Below are 22,111 nucleotides of genomic sequence, written 5' to 3' on the forward strand. Positions count from 1 at the left end.
ATTTAAAATATTATAAAATATATCCCAGCGAGAAATGATTGGTCGAATCGACGTCGAATTGACATCGATTCGACCAAATCGACGTCGATTCGACCACCATTTCTCACTGGGATAGGTGTATATTTTATTGTTTAAATCTTTTCTTAAAATATCACACACACACACACACACACATACTCCTAACACATACTACCACACAAAATCCTAATATCCTAATATAATATCAAAAAATTGCATCAATAATAATAAAAGAGCAAATGTTATAACTCAGACTTTATTAAGACTCTCTAAATGTAACATATATATTACATATTTAAATTTAAATGACTAGCAAGAGTAACAAACACGGATGATAGTGCGTGGTCAGTTTCAAGGATAAATTTAACATATTTATAATAAATATTTATTTATTGTATTTACTAAAGTCACTAGACTAGTGACTCTAGTGACTTTAGTCAAACCGAACGCAGCCACTGTATATACTTGTAGAAGACTTCATTTCTAAAACAAAACACAGATGATATATAAGTAAACAGCGTTAAAAAAATATAGTTTATTGTTTTTAAGTGCTGATTTTTAGTTTATTCAAGGACGAAAAATCTCTGAACAATGGCTGCTTCGACTGATGTTGCTACAGTATGTACATTCAATGTAAATTAACTTGGCAAGTTAAAGTAGCAAGACATAACCTTAAAAACCGGAACAGTAAAAGAATTCTTTTAAAAAAGAACACAATTATATTTATTTTGAAATTAATAATAATTTTCAATTTTTATTTTTATTAGTTTATTATTTTACCCATTAATTGTGTTTTACTTTACTTATTTATATTTATGTTTATATTTACATTTATGTTTTATTATGTTTATTTATGTTTACATTTATATTTATTTTTACATTTATAGTTTTTTATTATACTGACGTGGTTCAAAAAAAGAGACCGAAATGTATACGTTTTTCATATTTTTTAATATATTTATATATTTTTTTTTATATATTCTTTTATATATTTTTGATTCTAATTTAGCTTAGTGCATAATAAATTCATTGTGTCCTATGTACTCTTATTGCTTTTTCTTCATTCTTTAATTTTAAAATATTACATTTCAAATCTAATGTTATACATTATATGCATTGATTATTTATAGAAAAAATTATATAAATCTTATAATAATATTTATATAATAACTATGAGAGCGATAAAAACAATATACAATATATAATATAATAAATATAATTTATTATATATATAATATAATAATAATTTTACTATATCATTTTTATGAATCTTTAGATCAGAGCACAGAGATATTTAAATGAGCCATTGGTGGAACGATGCAGAGATCTAGCTATATTGATAGAAGAGTCAAGTACCACTGAACTGCAGCTTGTCTTCCCTCTACTGATAGACTCTTTATTTGGAATAGTAGATAATGTCGGATGGAATCTGCACATTATTACAACTAAGAATCCACAAGAGTACGAAGCACTGTGCAACTTTCTTTGTCCACAAGGACCAATGTTTTCATTATGTTACAAATTGCTTCCAGACTGTTACTTGAAGTATAACTTTCCAACATCATATCTTCCAGTATGTCTTAAAATTTAATTTATGCTACATAATATATACGTGCGTATGTTGTTTTATATTTATTACAGCTACAAACCTTATTGTTTCATATTTTAGTCAAAAATACGCTCCATGTTGGGAGAAGGAGTAATATCGCCATTTTATCTCGATAAAATTAGAGATGATCAAGGAACCCGTCTTCCTTCAGCTTTATCTATGAGTATCCTTTGTCAAATACTATATAATTATTACTATTTAATTACTAACTATATACTAATATCTACTATAATAATATAATAATGCCCGTTAAAATTGAAGGAATATTTAATAATGCCTTGATTCTGTACATCATAATGTCCTTGATTTATCTTGCTTAAATTATATTATGCCTTATTAGTATTGATTTTTCCTTAATGCAAATATATATCCTTTTGAATATTACATTTTTCATTTTGCGTATCATCTGACCAATCCTTGGTTACAACTGCAACAGTCAGAGAATGTATGGGCGAATTGGGAAACTATTTACGTTCAATTAGCACATCGTTATTTGTATCATTTCCTTCCAAAAGATAATTCTATCGTTTTACCAATGATTGGACCGTATGTCAAAAAAACTCCACCAAGAAAATTGACTCAGTCACCAGAATTCAGAAGGTATGGAAACATTTAATGTTTATATTGAGAAATAAGTCGCATAAATTTAAGTAGCAAATATATTTTATTCATATATTTTCTTAAATCTTCCCAATCAGAGATTATCACAGAATGCAAACTCCGAGGCTTCTAAGAACGTCCATATTATCACCAGGAACGACAAGTCCTGCATCAGGTGTACCGCAACAACAATGCTTACCGCAAGTATGGAGAAGTGAGACTGTAGTGCAGGTTTTTCTCGATTTTTGGTTGGAATATGCAGAGAATGCGCAATTGACTTCCCAATTGAATACATCCTACTTAACTTCGATACCGCGGCGAGTAAGTTTTCTCGATTGAATAAACAAACAGTGAATAATGATGTATATAAAAAAAATATAATATTTCCACAGAATAAGAACAAGAATAATTCTAATAATAACTTCTAATTTTAGCATAGCATACATTCTGGTGAACATATACGCCTTGTAAGAGCATTTATAAAAACGCTGCATGAATTTACGAATAGCGCAACAGGTGACAAAAGTGCTATGGATGAATTGAAGAGGTATTGAGATATTTTATTATATATATATTATTTGTTTATTTAAATTTATAAATATATTTTTTATAATATTTTACATTGTACATAACTTCCTTTTACTATTATTTTATTTTTATTTATAGAATAATTCTTCCTTCGGTTCAAGGAAAAATATATACGTTTTTGCGAAAAGCAATATATCATTGGCCATTGGACAGTTCGTTTAGATTAATATTGGAAGCTTGGTTGAGTTTTATTCAACCATGGAGATATGTTCCGGGAGTAACATACACTAAAGAAGGGTACATATATCAATACTATAAAAGTACTGCTAATATTAAACTAATATAAAAATATTGCTAATATTTGCGCTTCAATGTTTTTAGTAAAAGAGAAGAAGAAGAAAGAGATAAAATTCATGACCCTGGAAGATGGATTTCTTTTGTTGCCAATAATCTGTTAGCATATACAGCTATATTTCAACAGTTGCTTCCACGATTTATGAGAACCGATTTAGTAGCACCTAAGAATGCACTAATGTTATTCAGAGTTACAAAGGTACGTATATTTTCTTTCATTGCTATAGAGTATACTATTTTCTATAATTTTTAAAAATATATTTCTCTGTATAGGTATTTTCGCAACCACATTTAGCAAAAATGATATGTGAAGTAGAAAGTTGTATGGACGATGTAGGCTTAAGTAAAGGTCGACTAACCACCAATCAATGGACATCGATTGTTAGGCAACAGATTCTCGAGTTAGAAGGTCCGACATATCAATATATGCCTATGTTTTCATCAGCTATCACTTTGCAGGTATTTTCCACTTTTCGTAGATCTCTAAATATATCTATCGATATCTATCGATTACTAGTTTCTGATTAGTTTATTTTCTTTATAGGTTGTATGGTTCTTAAGCACCATTAAACAAGCGCATTTAACAGCAACTAGTTTGGTCGAAGCTTTGGAAAACAGAAGAAGAGGAAAGCGCTTTTTGCTGTCTTTATGGGAATTTATTAATTGCGAAGATTATTCCTCAGATGATATCAGCATAGAAGAACGACGACGCGTTCCTCTACTCTTGGCTACCTCTCAGCAGCAGCTAATAGATATATTTCAAGTAACTAAATTTTTCTTACACTTATAACACAAATTGTACATCTATATTAATGTAAATATCACATAGAGAGATAATCGTGATTATTGCAGATCAACCTCGAAGACATTCCACAAGATGCTATAGTGGCGGATCAAGAATATCATGATAGTATTCTGTCAACTTCCTTTTGTCATCAATCGCAGGTATGAACTATTGACTATAACAAGTTTTTTTTTACCGATATGCTGAGGATGGTTCAAAAAAGGACCAAAACAAAATAATTAAAGAGGAATTTAAAAGCAATTTTGTCACGCCAATATCTGCACCTGATTCTTATTAGCTTTTCATATTTGAATTTGTATTGACTATGATTTTTTTAGTGAAATTTTATCAAAACTTTTTTCATTTAATTAAAAAAGAATATTATTAATTTTTAGACGGACTCTAGTCTTGATTCGAGTAGACCGGGTACTTTTGTACCCCTGCAAAAGGATAGGCAAACGTGTCGATATATCGAATACATGGGTGATCCAGAACTACAGCCGATTCGAACGAATGAGTGTGCTTTTCTCGTTAGAAGCTTGTACAAATTATGCTGTTACATCAATTTCAAGGTATTATACATATATATGTATTTTACATTTTATAATTATACATTATATATTATACATATTATATATTTTATATAATTATACGTATACAACTATACATATTTTATATATATCTTTAATGCACAAATTGTTATTCGTCGGTCTAATAACTCGCGAATTTGCAGTATCGACGTGAGATCATCGCACTGTACAACAGACCGAGCTTCTTCGGTAGTATTTCTCGGCAATTGATTGCACCACCTGTCACAGTTACGAAGTTACCGAAACGTACGCCTAACGGATTCACCAGTGGCTACGAGGAACGACTGCCACCTCGATTGAGTTTGCGACCTTTAGCCAGCTACTCTTTTCTCGTCAGTGTGTTATGCGGTATATTTGTCGCATGGCTTACCAAGTACGTATAATTTCATGATCTCTTTATAATTTGTTGTGAATTGAAATTACGTTACGTTATGACAATTCTAGTATTACTCTATGCGCTTACCGTTTTCTCTTACAGTTATGGTCCTTTTAAGTTTTTGGGATTTGCACTTTGGGTTTGGATTATGTACATAATTATACGTGCCACATTGCATCATTATTTTCCATCTGATATAAATTCTTTCAGACCAAATTCAACTACGTTTTCTATCAACCGCTGATTTTCAGTGGTTTTAAAATGACCAATAAGTTACAGTTCTGTGTAAGGTGTTTTAAGATACATTGGGATATATTCGTATATTCGTATAAATGTTTAACAATTTTTGATATTTACATATATATAATATAAATATATATTAGCGTGTGTATATATATATATATATACACACATCCATATAAAATATATTTTTAATAATATTTGTAACCTACTATTTTTTTTGTGTGTATTTACGATTATTTATAAAATATACCAATAAATCGTTTGTGCTTGCCATAAATGATATAAAAATATAATATATATGTATATTATGAAAATATTTCAGGTAAAAGTATCAATGCTTGGACATGCATCTATATCTGGACATTCGTATTTTTTTAGTTTTTAAATATGGATATCTAAATTTTTAATATGGAATGTATATATACATATATTAAATGTATGTACATATGTTCATGGCTGAAAGTTTTGATATCCGCATTTAAAGCCAAAAAAATACGAATGTCCAGATATAGGTGCATGCCCAAGCATTTTACTTTTACCTTAATTGCTCCCTCCTTTTCTCTCTATCTTACAAAATAATTACAGTGCAAGTGCTTTAAATATCATTATTGCTTAAAAAAAAATTAACTTATAAATTTATGGAAATGACAATAGAAATGAATTTTCTGAACTATTTTCTCTCTGAATCAGCTATTTAATATATCTATTAGCTGCTGCTGAGCAATGTGGCACATATAATTTATATATATATATATATAAAACAAATCTTTTAGCTTATTGAAATTAATAATATTAAAAAATTAGGATATTTTTAAAATATATAAGAAATCATTTATTTCTCAATTATCTGTTATTGGTCACATATATATTACGTTTATTACTGATAATATATGGTTGAAATCAATTTAGGTCTCTCTCTTTTTCTTCTTTCTCGTAGAAGAGAAATTATTTTAAACTATAATATAAATTAATGTCGCTTCTACTACAGTATTCGTAAGAAGCGATATTTGTGTAATATATATCTATTCACACGATTTAAGATTATTGTTTATCATGCGCATCCCACCACACGAGATTCATATTTTAAATTAATGCAATTTATTCACGAAAAATTAGAATATTTCGAAAACAGCATTTCTGGAAACTTTACATAAGAAAGAATATGACTTCATAGGAAAAATGATAAGAATAATGAAAAAAATAATTTAATAATACTTTATTGCACTAAATTTTTTAATATTGGATTCTTTTTTCCTTTTTTTTTGGATTTTTCTTTACAAATGCATTTCTGTTAATATATTATTGACGTGTTTACTTTTTAATCTTTTTTCAGTCACATTTTTTCAATGTGACGTCACAAAAACGACCTAGTCATCGTTATCTGAACGAATATAAATACTAACATGAAGTAACACGAACGAGCTTAATCAACATAATGCATTGAGAAAATAAGCTCGCAATTGTCTCATTAGACAAATTGAATTCGAAAATTGAAGCTAGTCGATCGATATAGCTTCAAGTATAAGTAAAAAAAAAGTTAAACTACATAAAATCAATATAATGCAAAAAATATAGCAGCGATTATTAATTCTTTTAATCATTATAAAACAACTCACTATACTTTCAAAAGATTATTAATCGCATGAATTCGTGAATATAGCGACTGCATCAGTAAAAAATATGAGATTCTCGAACAGATTTTTTCGAGTAAAAGAAAGTGAAATTGACTTTTACATTTCTTACAAGACTAATTATAAATAAAATTTAGATATAAAATTTTTAGTTATAAAATGGAAATATTCATATATGTATACATATATATACAAAGTTTTCAATAACTCTAATTTTAAAAATTAAAAATAAAATAAATATACAAATAATTAAATATATCTTGCACATATCTTGTGTCGTCGTTAAAATTACAAAAAAACAAAACAAAACTGAAAAAATTGAATGCAAAGAAATTAATTTTTGCACACAAGAATAAAAAATTAATCTCTATTTTAAAAAATAAGACAAATTTGAGTACTTATATAAAATTAATTTCTTATAAAATATATAATTAATTTCACTCTCTTTATAAAATTAATTTGTAATTATATTATTATTTATATATAAATTTCATTATTTTATATAAATTATATTATTTATAATTTATATATAAAATACGTATAATATACTTTATATTGAAATAATTTTAATATGATATGATTTTAATTTTATATTAATATATAAAAAAATCATATCATTATAGATAATTGTTATATTTTCATAATTATACTAGATCAACACAAGCGCGCGCTACGCGCGCGCTATTCTTCAATTTTACGTTAAAAAGTGATATTTAAAATAAAATAATATAAAGTTTGTTTTAACTCGATTAATATTTTTTGACAGAAATCAGCTGATTTCTGTCAAAAATATTAATCGAGTTTAAAATATTATAACATACATAATATTTAAAATATATTATTTTAATTTATATAACATATTTTTTTTTAATTATTAGCAAATTAACGTTTTAATCAGGTGATTTCTGTCAAAAAATATGAATAAAGCGAAAATTTGCAAATTAAATTTTAAAATAATAATGTGTTATAAAAATTAAAATAGTAATATGTTTTATATAATATGTTATAATGCCTCATCTGCGATTATAATAATTTTTGATAATTAATAACACTTTACACTCGGTTAATATTTTTGATACTTATCAGCTGATTTCTGTCCAAAAATATTTATTGGATAAGGCATTATAACATATTATTTATATTTATAACATATTACTATTTTAATTTTTATAACACATTATTATTTCAAAATTTAATTAGCAAATTTTCGTTTTATTAATATTTTTTGACAGAAATCAGTTGATTAAAGCGTTAATTTGTTAATTAATTTTTAAAATAATAATATATTATAAAAATTTTTAATAATAATATGTTTTAAATACTATGTTATAATTCTTTAAACTCGATTAAAATTTTTGCCAGTTATCAGTTGATTTCTATCAAAATATATTAATCGAAGATAAGGTATTATAACATATTATTCACTAAACAACACAAGCGCGCACTTCGCGCGTTTTAACAATGTTAATAACTTGCCTTATTTAGAAAGGGATATCTGAGAAAAAATCTATATACAATTAAATATAAATATAGGATGTCCTATTTTAATTGCACATCACAAATATCTCAAAACAAGACATGTAAAAAAAAGTGTGTCAAAGAAAATTTATATGATTTTGAAGAGGAAAAAATTGTGATCTTGAATTTTAACTAATTGAAAAATCATTATATATATATAAAATAAGCTTTGTTTTGTATAATTTTTATCCGTATGTACAAAAAAAAAAAAAAAGAATAATTGAAAAAATAAATAAAAGAATAATTTTTTGCATCTTTTTTTTAGAAATAATAAAATTTAAAATTTTTATATATTTATTTTTAATATTATATATATTTTACTTAATTGTATATAGACTTTTTTCTCGAGTATATTTTTCTATCTTGTTATTTATATCTCTACACGAAAGGAACATGGAGAAATATAATCTTTTAACTTTAACAGAAAAAAGTAAGGAAATAACGTGTTATGTGTTAATTTATATAGTTTCACGTCACGCGTAGCCTGTAATAAAAGTAAAGCATGCAGTTAAGTAAGCATGACATCGCGTAAATATCGTGGATCTGTTGGAGGTTGGTTTTTAATTAGATCTTTTTAAATATCGCACCCACGTGCGTTTTTATATTATTTTCTGATTCTTTCTTTTGCACGTGTTTTTTCTAGTCGTTTTTTAAACGAGGAAAAGCTGATCTTTATTACTTCTACAATATAAATAAAGCTCACGTTACTCTCCATGTGTTTTGTGTTCCCGCTTCGTTAAAAACAGCATTATACACCTAATAATCCGCAAGCTCTTTCTCATATGCATATTTTTTAGAAGAACTAAAAAACATAATTTATATCATATCCTTTCATCGCAATAACTTTTATTTATTTCTTAAATTTAAATATTCCTCCTTCTTTAAGCTTTTAAGTGGACAAAAAAGAAAACCCAAAAATTATCGAATATAAACATTAAAAACTAATGAAGAGATCCATATTAAAATATTATATATATGTTTAAAAAGAAATTTGTTTTGTGCTTTCCCGTTAAATTTATCCGTCCTACTAACTTTTGACGAGAGATATTATCGTGTGTCTCTCGATTTTCAAATTTATTTCATTTTTTCATACAGATTTTGGTCTTATTGACATTGGTGGATCCGGCGATCGGAAATATACGGCACTGAATTTAAGCCTATCTTCCGGCGCGACACATTAGTCGTATTAAACCATTACACACACTCGGTAGTATATTCAAGGGTGTATTTACACATGGTCGATGTAACACGAACACGACCTATTTTCGATTTAGATCGCGTTCATCGAGAGGCTGCTCGCGCGAGAGAGAAAGAGAGAAGTCATTTAACTTCGCGGTGCAATTAGAGATCCTTTATGCAATGTCAAGCGCTCTGTTATACGCCAGTTATGGACAATGAATATGTACGAATTCTCACAAATGAACTCGTTTACCGTTCGTTAAAGCCACTAGCAACGAATGGAAGTGTCTAATTGTAAGTTGAACAGCCTTCCGCTGTTTTTTTAGACGCCATATATTGGGGCAGTGATAACTCATCAACAAATTATATTGTTATATATTATATGCCACTGATTGGCAATAATTAATCTCGATCTTGACAAACAATCGCGATTGTATTCTGTATTTGTATGAATATAAATTGTGGGTAACAAAAGCAAATATAGAAAAAGAAGAAGAGAAGAAGTTGTACTCAAGAAATCTATACAGAGAGAATTTCTCTTAGAATTTACCCTGAAAATCATATTTTATGATAATTTCTCTGATTAATATTTATCACAATAAAAATAATAATATCTATCACAATAAAATATAAAACATGTTAGATTAATTTTACTAAACTGCATAGTAAAATTAATCAAACATATTTTATATTTTATTGTGATAGATATTATTATTTTTATTGTGATAAATATTAATCAGAGAAATTCTCGTAAAGTTCTTTCCATATCATATTGTCTTACGATTACCATGATTTTCAGGGTAAATTCTAAGAGAAAATTCTCTCAGTGTAGCTTTTTTGCAAATAATTATTGTGTGTCGGAATCTTTTGCTTGTGATATAATATTAATGTAAATATTTCACGAGCTCTTCTTTTGCCATATTTCCAACAAGTATTTTATCGAATTGTGAAACAACAGAGCATAATTTAATCAACAGTCAAATATTTGTTATCCTTTTATTTTGAACACTTTTATTCTATTTTATTTATTAATTTATATTTTATTCATATAATGATTTTTTTTAAATCTTATAACAATGCATAAATACTTGATTGGACATATTATATTCTTTATTTTATTCCAGAATATATAGCGTGAGGAAATAAATAATGCGCAAATATATAATACACACTTTGTAATACTCTAGTTTTTCAATATGTATATTTTGCTTTCTTTTTTTAAGCGTTGTTATAAAATTAAAAAAAATTATTTTATATGAGAGAATTAAATATAAATTATATAATAAATTATATAATAAATAAAATGAAATAAAAGTGTTCAAAATGAAAGGATAATAAATATTTAACTGTTGATTAAATTATGCTCTGTTGTTTCACAATTCGATAAAATACTTGTTGGAAATATGGCAAAAGGAGAGCTCGTGAAATATTTACATTAATACTCGCGGTTATTAAGAAGACTGACGTTTTTTGCAACCACAATATAGGAGAAAAGGAGAGAAGACACATGAATTGTATTTCAAATACATACCTATACAGAGTGTTTACGAAATACTTGGACAAATTTCTAGGGCGTATTTCTCACGTCAAAGTAAAGAATAAAATTTATATATATCCATAATCGAAAATGAGCGATTGCAAAGCTATCCCATTTTAGGGATTATTTAATAATAATGTTAATATAAACTTTATTTTATTAATTTAATTTCGCGCGCTCAATTATTTATTTTTTACTATGGCTATATATAAATTTTCTTCTATATTTTGAAGAATATATATAGAAGCCCTAAAAGTTTGTCCAAATATTTTATAAACACCCTGTATATGCGTGTATATATATGTATTTATTTGCGCGTATTGGTATGCATATACTTAACTTCTCCGCAAAAAGAGAGAGAGTAACAAATGTATAGACTTATTGTTTAGTTAGCCTTGACAGAGTAATTCTATCCCTTCTGCCCCTTTCCCCGATTTTATCGACGTTTAAAAATGTCGTGTGATAACAAATGTTCGGTTCGTGCCTCATCATCAAGCGCTTTGCGATACTAATCATTACGCACGCATCATATCTATTAATTACGGTCGATGGCTATCGTGTCATTTTTAACTCTTACGCACAGGAATAGCTTTAGCACGTGAGGATCCTATGAAATCGGACAATTACTTTTACGAAAATTTTCGACTATGTTCGAAGTTACGATAGTCTACATATTTTACATTATTTTTCATTTTATTTTACATTAGACTCTTGTTAAATTTGTTAACTTGACTAAACTTTTCAACTAAATTACTATTTTGTTAATTGAACATATATTAGTATTTAAATCAAATATACGTTTTGTTAGATTTAATATGTTATATTTAATTTAAATATTTCTATATATTCAATTAACAAAATAATGTTTAGTTGAAAGGTTTAATCAAGTTAACAAATTTTTTTTCAGTGCAGAGGATAAAGAAATATCGGACAAAATATAAATAAATTATTTATCTAACTACTTTGTTCTTCTATAAACAATTGATTTTTCTTGTTTGTTATCTGTCGCTCATGCTTTTATGCAAATACAATTGCATAAGCAAGAGTAATGACTTATGTCAGATATAAAATTTTTTTATAACCACTGCAGGCTATATTATACCTATTGATTGTTACAAGGAGCTATCAACATACAATAGGTCACGTTTTTCTTTATATAATACTGAAGATGAAATTAATCTTAAACAAAAAAAAAATCTATTTACGAAAGAAAGCAATATCCAATTGCGTCTTATTTTTTCTTATAAAATTGCAACCATTCATTTAGCATGTGATTGTTTAAATCTCGTCTTATTTTGATATCGAATGTATGTAATTTACATGTTAAAACGAGACATGAGGAGCAAGATCAAACGCAATTTTATATCGATGATTTCATGTATGATTTTTCTATCAAATATATTTTTTAATATATTTTTTCAATCAAAATTAAGTTATATTGCACAATAAATGTTATATACGTTCCTTGGGCTTCTCGCATTTAGAAGACATCAAGGATGACACTGAAAGGGATGTAATTTCTAGAAAAACAAAAAAGTGTAGGAAAAAATTGGGAAATGTGTTTGACATGACCACATCTGCTACAAGCGATAAACGAATTGATATTATTAAGTTATAAGAAGAAAATCCACGTTAAATTTAAATGAACGATGTACTGCAAATATGAAATGCACCCATCAACCCTTATCGCATCCGTTCGCGGTACATCGATATTACACGATCAATGCAACATGGAACGCGTAAAATAAGGCTTTCCTTGACTTGACATTTTGATAACGAAGGCGGAAGGAAGAGCACGAGCTAGAGATTCCACCTCCACCTCGTGTTTTCTACTGTCACAAGGAACACCTCAGTCACACGCCATAGGGTTGCGAAGGCGCACGCGTTCGCTTCAGCTTTGTTAGTGCTTTTTACGGTTTCGCGTATTGCGAAGAAGAGAATCTTATGTGTGTATCAAGCTAATTAATAACACATAAAAATATTTACCATAACATAAAATAGAATTTACATAAGTATTCAGCCGAGTCGATCGATCGATTCTCTCATCGAGAAGTGACAGACCTTATATGCAATAATTTTTCCCGCTCTTTCGAGGATGTACATGAATGAATGACGCGAATTAATATAACAATTAAAAAGATAAATTTTCAATTGTGTGATTGGTAGGATATTATTTTTTTTAATTAGTGCCATTCTGTCTCTCTCTCTTTTTTTTTTTTTTTCTTTGTTCGTCTGCTCGGTGTAATAAAAATTTTTATCGCTGTTGAAATCAATCTACTGGATATCTAAAAGTAATGTTAATAAAATTATCTCTAAATAAAAATAAAATTATCTCTAAATAATGAGTAATAATGAAAAAAGTAACAGCGATGCGTGATCGCGAGAGAAAATGTGATGTGCTGAGTACATGAATACGAAAACGGCTTCCTAGCTTTGCTTCATAGCGACGTGACGGTGTGTCTGCAAATTCGCGTGACACAAAATACAGTCCTATTAGATGATATCGTGCGGAAATCCATCTTAACTCGATTTCGCTGCTCCTCCCATATAAGTAAATGGACAGGAAACGCGACGTCCGTTAGCATATCACGCGAAACGAATGAGCGACCGATCGATCGTCTTCTCTGATGCGAGAAGCGAAAGACCGAAAAAAATTTATTAATAAAAATATTAATTATCAAAAATATCGAAAAGCCGGCAGAATAAACCGGGTTATAAAACAAGGAAAAATGAATCAAATATAGTGATACACGGAAGTTCACGTAAATTTCATGCACGAAATTGGTAGCGCAACACATTTTGATTCCTTCGAAGATCAATCGATAGGTACCAGTATTTATAAAGATAATAGAATTTAAAAAAAACTGGAATATTTTTCAATGAAGACTAATGTCTAGTGTCTAGGATAATCACTGAAGAAGAATTGTTAATTCCGGAGCAAGCGCGTGAATGATGAAGCAATCAGTCTTCTTTTTCTTGCGTCCGATGATGAAATCCGCGATTTTGAACGATCTCCAGCAAATGAAGTTAACGAGAGTTCGAGAGTTAAAAAAAAAGAGAGAAAGTAACAATTATTAAACATCTAAGAAATATATCGGGAATTCTATCGAAGAAGCAATGACTATTGCTTATCATACTGGAAAATATCACGACATCCCATTTACGAGCCAACATGATGATTGCTCCGGCTAACTTTATACCGCATCATACAGTATCATGCTTCAAGATCGAAGGGTAACGACGAGAATCATTCGTTTGTGTCTTCGAGGGCGCCAATAAGACTGTCAGATGACAGTCTTGACCAACGATAGTCGGGATGATGGCATTCACGTCGAATGCGACCGACACGATATTCGACTATTTGGATCATTTCAACCCAACAAACGCATCGTCTGTGGAAACGAAGCTGAACCTGCCGTACACCGTCTGCGAGATTCTAGTGGCGATCTGCGCCGTCCTCGGGAACGGCCTGGTGATCATCGTGTTCGGCAAAGAACGGAAGCTACGCAGACGTACAAACTACTACATCGTCTCGTTGGCTGCAGCAGATCTACTCGTCGGTCTCTTCGCGATCCCGTTCGCGATCCTCGCGAGCATCGGTCTACCGACGAATCTACACGCCTGCCTGTTCACCGTATCGGTCCTCGTCGTTCTCTGCACCATCAGCATCTTTTGCCTGGTGGCGGTGTCCGTCGATCGTTACTGGGCGATATTACATCCCATGAGATATTCGCGCACTGTACGCACCAAAACTGCCATAGGTGAGGGACCATCATCCTTCGTTCCCAGCTCTGACGTTATTAATTTGATTCCCGATATCGGGTGCTCGTGTCATGAGATTATTAATAGCGGACGATGATCCGACGTGTCATTTTTCCACTCTTAGGAGGAATAGCAGGAACTCGATCTCGACGTAATGATTACATCATTTTACGTGAATTGATTTTATTCTTTTTTTTTTTCGCTTTTCTTATAAACGCTAAGAAACAAACTTGTTCATTCAAGTGATCAAGATTGCCGATAGTTTGAACGAAGCGAGTTGTTTCTGGCAATTTATATTTAGATATTTTTCTAGATTACAGTATCCATAATACAGAAATAGAGAGAGAAAAATTAGTTTTGATCAGAGTTTATTTTAAGCGACGTGTCAATGAAATCAGTCCTAAATATTGCAAATACTTGAACACAGTTTTTAATATTTCATTGACACAATAAAAGCGGGTATTTGGCAAATATGATTCTGGATTATTCTAACAGGAATTATAGATTACACTCTTATGTAATAGCTTAACCGCAATTGCAGACTTGTTTAGTTAAGGATCAGTTACAAAGGAAGCTTTAAATCAGATCTTTAGATACGTTATTAACTAATACAGTGATGTTAATGAAAGAGACAAGAAGGCTCGGTAGTTACATGGTACTCTAATCTCACTTTCCAAATTATATGTACATTCGGATGTAAGGATATAAATACGGTAAACCGATAATTACATGACATTATTGCGTAAATTGTGATTTAGTGCTATATCTTTTCTAAATCGCGTCTCAATTATCTTAAAAATAAAACGTTTTTGAAAAAAACGTTTTATGTAAAATATTGTATAAATGTTATTGTCCGGAACAAAGTTCATATTATAATCAAATATAAATACATATAATTATATATGTATAAAAAAAATATGTCCATATATTTTTTCTTTCTTTCGTACAATCTCTATCAGCGCGTGTATTTAAAAGAAAAATAGTAAGAAGAATAATTAAAAAGTAATTCGAAATAAATAATTAGTATGAAGGCTCACTTAAGAATAATCAATAAAAGATAATGAAAATGGCAATGAGAACCAGCGCAGTAATTGCTGCGAGTAATTTTATTATGCACTAAGAAATTACAAATCAAATATAGCCGTACATTTCAATCCCTTTTTTAGACTCTCTAGCGTAATATTAAAAAATATTTAAAAAAGTATATTTAAAAAAATTAATAAATAAAATTATATAATAAACGACGCAGTCAAGAAAAAAGCAAAACTATAAAAATAAAAAATAAGGTGCTGTCATTACAAACTCTAAACAAATTTCTTCGTGTCAAACAGTAATAAAAGAGTATATATAACTTTAAAATACGCATCCGTTATCCTAATTATGTATTCTTCCAAAGTTGACAAAATTAGGAGCAAACTAGGAGCTGTTTAATAAAGGTAACATAAAACAAATAATAAAATAAATTATATTTAATATTATAATTCATAAAACTTGAGATTTAATTTATATAAATATTAAATCCGATTTTTCGCTTCAAATACGCAATAGATTAACAATTTCCCATTCATCCGCCCAATTTCAAACAATCTGTTTAATATTCTGAATCTTTTGTTGACTGTATCAGAAATTAAGCTGACAGAAAAAGATATACTTTTAATCTTATGTTAGTAGTCGCCTTTTGTAGACTTGATATATACTGTAAAAAAATATGTAAAATTACATAAAACATATATAAATATGTAAAATTACATGAATATTTTACACTTATTATTTATTGAAAATTTGAATATGAGATAATTTTATCACGTAACAGCTAGCGGAGGAATATATATAGAACAATATTATATTGCAATGATGTTTTATTACATGTGTAATGTTGCAAAATAATACGTATTTTTCCCAGTGGAATACGTTTTCTATTAATCGATAAAAAATTCGCTTATCTTCGTCTACTGCGGGTATAAAAATTTTGTTCGATATAAAGAGTGAAAGAATGTAATAGATATTAATCGTAATTAATAATCCATATCTAATGAATGTATACGAGTGTTATTAATTAAAATAACTGTGTGTATATAGACGATGTCGATACATGGCATGTTTACAACAAGGAACACTCGCTTTCAGGTATAATATGCGTGTGCTGGATAGCGGGCACTTTAGTGGGGTTCCTGCCATTATTCGGATGGAACGCTGGTGAAACAAGCGATCATAGATGTATTTTCACCAAAGTTATGGATTATGATTACCTCGTATTCTTATACTTCGCCACAATAATCTTTCCCGCCTTGCTGATTGCTGCGTTCTACGCCCATATATATCGAGTGATCATAAAGCAGGTTAGTCACACGAATGAAGAAACTGAATGCCAAAAAGGCAAACAATGATATATATAGGGAAATAATTAACAAATAAACCTTTTATCGTCTACTCTCGCGATTGAAATGAGACTTTGGGAAATGATTTAGGCATGCCTCATTTAAAGCTAGTCAAATTTCCTGTAAAACTCTCAGGAGTACCAGAATTTGGAAGCTTGGTGTCTTGTTGAAAGTATCCCATCGCTATAGGAAGTATCCATATTTTCAGAACGCATACTGAACACCGGTGCAATATTGTTTTGACGTTAACAGTCTTCGCGATTGTACACAGAGAGAATTTTCTCTTGTTAGAATTTACCCTGAAAATCATGGTAATCGGACAATATGGTATGGAAAGAATTTTATGAGAATATAAAATATAAAATATGTTTGATTAATTTTACTATATAGTTTAGTAAAATTAATCAAACATATTTTATATTTTATTGTGATATATATTATTATTTTTTATTGTGATAAATATTAATCAGAGAAATTCTAATAAAATTCTTTCCATACCATATTGTCCGATTACCATGATTTTCAGGGTAAATTCTAAGAAAAAATTCTCTCAATCACTCGTATCGACCAAGGTGCTTAAGGTGATTAGTCTGATTGATCAGTCAGAGAATGCTTAAGTGTTTAATTAAATAATGTGTCCAATTGGGCGCCATCCGTGAGAAGTGTTACTGTTTCAAGCACTTGTGAACAGTGTATAAATTGTTTTGAAAAATTAATTTGTTATTCACAATTGTTGCCTACTCATTAATAAAGTAAAATTACGAATAAATTGATTTATATAGATTTATAGATAATAAATAAGTGAAAAAGTAGCAAAACTGTGTGTGTGCACTCAATAATCAGAAGCTAATCTCTGCAAAAGGGATACTTCTGTGAGACCACTCGGAAACGTTACTCATAGAAATACTCATACAGTTACAAATGCAATTATTAATTTGGCCTGCAGACTTCATCAAGTCCCTAACACTTCTGGTGCTCCTGGAAATTTTGCAGAAGATCTGATCTAATTTTAAATGAGACGTGCTTAAATAATTTCCCAAAGTCTCATCAATCACAAAGATAGAAGGTAAAAGATTTACCTGTAAGAAGTGTAACGGGTACGACGGTTGTAGCTACAGCAAATCGTCACGGTGGATCCAAACGGTGGTGGTGGTGCTGTTCGCCGTCTCGGCGGTTTGCGTCTTGGCCATCAAACAACGGGGACAATGTTGCGTGTACTTGGTGCGGCACGCAAACGGGAAATCAAGGCTACGCAGAATCTCTCGCGTATCGTCCTCTTCTTCATCGTCTGCTGGTTTCCGCTGTACACGATAAACTGCGTAATGGCCTTTTGTCCCAACTGCGAGGTGAACGATCTCCTAATGAACTTCTGCATCATCCTCTCGCACATGAATTCAGTCGGCAATCCGCTCCTCTACGCCTATCATCTCAAAGATTTCCGTATCGCGCTCAAGAATTTCGTCTGGCGACTACTTTTCCCGCACAGCAATGTCAAATCAAGCGTGATCAGCGTAATCCAGGATCGCGGATCCCTCGTCGGTTCGCAGAGGCAGCTTCAGGCTCACCGTCTTAGCGACTTTCCTCAGTCGAGGAGTCGAAGATCGAGTCTGTTACGCCAGGTGCGTTAATCTTTCTCTATTTGACTGTATATTTAATTAAATTTCAAATGTCAAACAGGAAGAAATTCATTTTGGCTTATTTTTTTAAAAAGAGAAAAAAGGAAAGAAAGAAGTTTTAACTTTTTTATATTTTAAAAATAATTGATTAAAATGAATAAAACTTTCCAATCTATTTCTTATTTTTCGGACGCGTTTCACTTTTGTATTATATTTTTAAATTCTTATCTATATTTATTAAATCACATAATTTTTGTCATTCTGTCGCTATTTAACAAAAATTGAATATTATCAAATTATTTCTAGAAACATAATTAATAGAAAATATGCTAGAATAAAGATATTAGCTCTGTATAGTAAAATAAAATTACTATTTTTTTCTTAAAAAGATTTCAAACATATAATGACACAATATTTGACATCAAAACATACGACACAAAATATGACCAATTGTAAAAAAATAGTTATAGACGATTTATATAATTTATATATATAATAAACATTAATTATACTGTTTTATGTTTTTACTTAAAATTTTAACTTTAACTTAAAAATTTTAACTTAAATGAAATAATGAAAATAATCCACAACCAAATTCTATTAATTAATATGAACGGATTCATTCTTAAGATATTTTATTTTTTCTTAGAACACTAAGAATTCACCTAGAATAGAATAATAAAAATAATTTATACTTGCACAGTGTACATATTAAAATTAGAAGTAACACATCTAAATCTCTAGGATCTAAACTATATTTTAATTTTGTAATAATGTTGGATTTCAAATATATAATATCGATCCATTGTCTTCAATCCTTTATATAATATCGATATTATTTTATTATATTCAAAATTATTTATAAATAAAATAATAACAATTATGGCAATATTAAACAAAACAATTTAAAAAATATAAAAGAAATTTTGACAAATAATGCGAAGTATCTTTATAAGAGACATTTTAAATATTAGATAATAAAAGAGTATTTGAGAGAATTTCTGTGGCATTGTGAGTGTATGTGAAATTATTTATTTTGATACTGAAAGTTAAAATATTTTTTGTTCAAGTTAATTTTCTATACATTTTAAATAACGTATATGCTACACAAATGCGCTCTAGTATATTGTGCGGTTAAAACACTGCCATAACTTATAACATAGCCAAAGAATAAATAACCGCAATTTACAATTAGCATAAAATACACAACTTATGTTGGTATAAAATTGTTTTTCCATCAAATTTAATATCATATATATAATATATTAGAGAGAAAGAGAGAGAGAATAAAAAAAAGGATCAATAGTAGTTGCTAAAGGATAAAAAAGTCAAGAATTTAATAATATATGCGTACTACAATATCATCTTAAAGACTTTGTTAATTGTTAACATCTTTTTATAAGTATCTTTACGAACACTAATATCTAATATCATGTCTCTTCTATCTCATATAATAGACACGTAACGATATACAAACAATAACTTCATTTACGCAAATGCATTCGCGCAAGTATAAACACAATAATTGGTAACTTGCATTATGATATCTATATATTTTCTTTTTCAGGAATTTTCAGGCTTATTTCTTTGGAAGGTCGAAAAAAGACTAATATATCTAAAAAAAAACATACAAAATTTATTTATATATATAGTAAAAATCCTAAATATTTATTTCCCTTATCCCATAGTTGAATCATAAACTTTGTGAGCCAAAGTGGTTCATATAAGATTGTAAAATATATATATAATAAAATAGATTAAAAATAAGGAATATAATCAGGATAATTAAATTACGTAATTATTTCGTGTAACATGTTTTTTTCCGATTCGCCTTTCAATTTGCAATGTATCTTTATGGGATTTATTGGTTTACAGGTAATCGACAATAAGAAAACAGGCAATACGTTTTCTGAAAGGCGTGTTTCATCGATGCAGGAGAAAGAAACGCGTCAAAATGCCGCTGATATCAACACCGTAAATGAAACAGCGATCATAATTAGAGATTCCGCACCGTCGAACGAGCGATTGGACGAAGAAGAGGCGATCAGCGAAAGCGACCCGAGCGTACGTGGAATCTCGCCCTCGATGGAGCTGCAAACTTACAAATCGCTAGTGCCGCTCTTGCCTGCCCAGGAAGATCGAATCGAGGAAACGCCGCCCGCATCAATTTTTATGATCGAGGTCGATGTGTTGAATCACTCTACTACTCCCGATTATCTTTTGGTTCTAGAAAAATCTCGAGATAGGATTGACATAGCACGTGCATAACCGAAAGATAGAATAATCGTAAAACTGACACATAATTTGAAAGATAATACGCTTTAAAATGATTATACAATTAGGACCTTTTTTGTATTTTTTATTTTTATCATTTTCACTCTTCGTTTTTATCAAACTATTTTATTATTTTATTTTCTATTTCAGTTATTCTCTCTCATTAAGAGTGCCATATTCATATTTTATGTATGTAAGTTTACATTAAAATAAAATTGTATTGAAATAAAATAACAGGGATGATACTCAGTTTGCAACTTCAAGTAAACAAAGTGTGATAAACATGACACATCTATAATTTTTTAAATCATATATTGTAAATAAAAAATGATGAAAAATTATAGAATAGATATTTAAGCATTTGTGAAATATCCCAGGTTACTTAAAGCTCGTATTAGACTATATATATGCATTGAAAATTAAAATTTGATCTATTAGAAAAAACAATTTCTGCTCCTTTTGTTCTGATTATCTCCTTTTATTCTGTTTAGAAATTATAATTTTTAATATTCAGTATGTAGTCTAATACAGGCTTTATATGGCAGAGTGGTTGCCTAGAGAGGGGCCTGTAGGATCGAGTTTTAATAATAGGATCCCGATATTTTTCCTCATCTGCTCGAGAAAGGCTTATTATATATACATATATATGTAATAGATATATGGACAAAAACAAATATACTTAATATTGTACAATAAAACAAATATATATGTGTATGATTATGATGTTTATTTATATCTACATATATATATATATATATATATATATATATATATATATATATTAATTAGACTTTTTTAAAGTTCTAAAGTTATTAACATTTTTGAATTTGATTTACTCTACGTCAATAAATATTTTCATTTTATTATTTACTAATTTATTTTTTTGCATTTAAATTATTTATGATTTTTTCTCTTCTTATTTACATTAAAAATAAATTTTGAAAATGAAAGGAAATATTTCCTACGTCCATGAAACGAACAGACCTTATATAGGTTAGATTAGAGCACGAAATTTTAGGAAGCGCTGAAAGCGCCATCTCTAGCTCTTTTTCCCTAACTATAAGATCGAGAAAAAGATGACAACATAAATCGCGATTTTAAAAATTCCCTAGGG

General features: G+C 29.0%; 1 protein-coding gene across 3 annotated transcripts; it reads left to right on the forward strand.

The window, feature by feature from the left end:
- The first annotated feature begins 25 nt into the window (after window positions 1–25).
- On the forward strand, window positions 26–20,732 carry LOC145935950 (sphingomyelin phosphodiesterase 4). 3 transcript variants are annotated; one of them, XM_083037777.1, is made up of 14 exons: window positions 26–636; window positions 1,295–1,591; window positions 1,688–1,790; window positions 1,996–2,227; window positions 2,326–2,548; window positions 2,662–2,774; window positions 2,894–3,052; window positions 3,137–3,308; window positions 3,383–3,568; window positions 3,654–3,872; window positions 3,962–4,054; window positions 4,289–4,465; window positions 4,627–4,856; window positions 20,599–20,732. In XM_083037777.1, exons 1-14 carry the CDS (start codon window positions 610–612, stop codon window positions 20,600–20,602), a joined length of 2,235 nt encoding a protein of 744 aa, XP_082893903.1. In that variant the 5' UTR covers window positions 26–609; the 3' UTR covers window positions 20,603–20,732. The 3 variants fall into 3 exon arrangements, with proteins under 3 accessions (XP_082893903.1, XP_082893902.1, XP_082893901.1); XM_083037776.1 differs by lacking the exon at window positions 20,599–20,732 and adding an exon at window positions 16,857–17,062; XM_083037775.1 differs by lacking the exon at window positions 20,599–20,732 and adding an exon at window positions 4,962–5,239.
- The last annotated feature ends 1,379 nt before the right edge of the window (window positions 20,733–22,111 follow it).

This window comes from Prenolepis imparis, unplaced genomic scaffold (genome assembly GCF_030444845.1).
Source record: "Prenolepis imparis isolate NDT839.2.m4 unplaced genomic scaffold, iyPreImpa1.0 SCAF_5, whole genome shotgun sequence".
NCBI classification, from domain to species: Eukaryota; Metazoa; Arthropoda; class Insecta; order Hymenoptera; family Formicidae; genus Prenolepis; species Prenolepis imparis.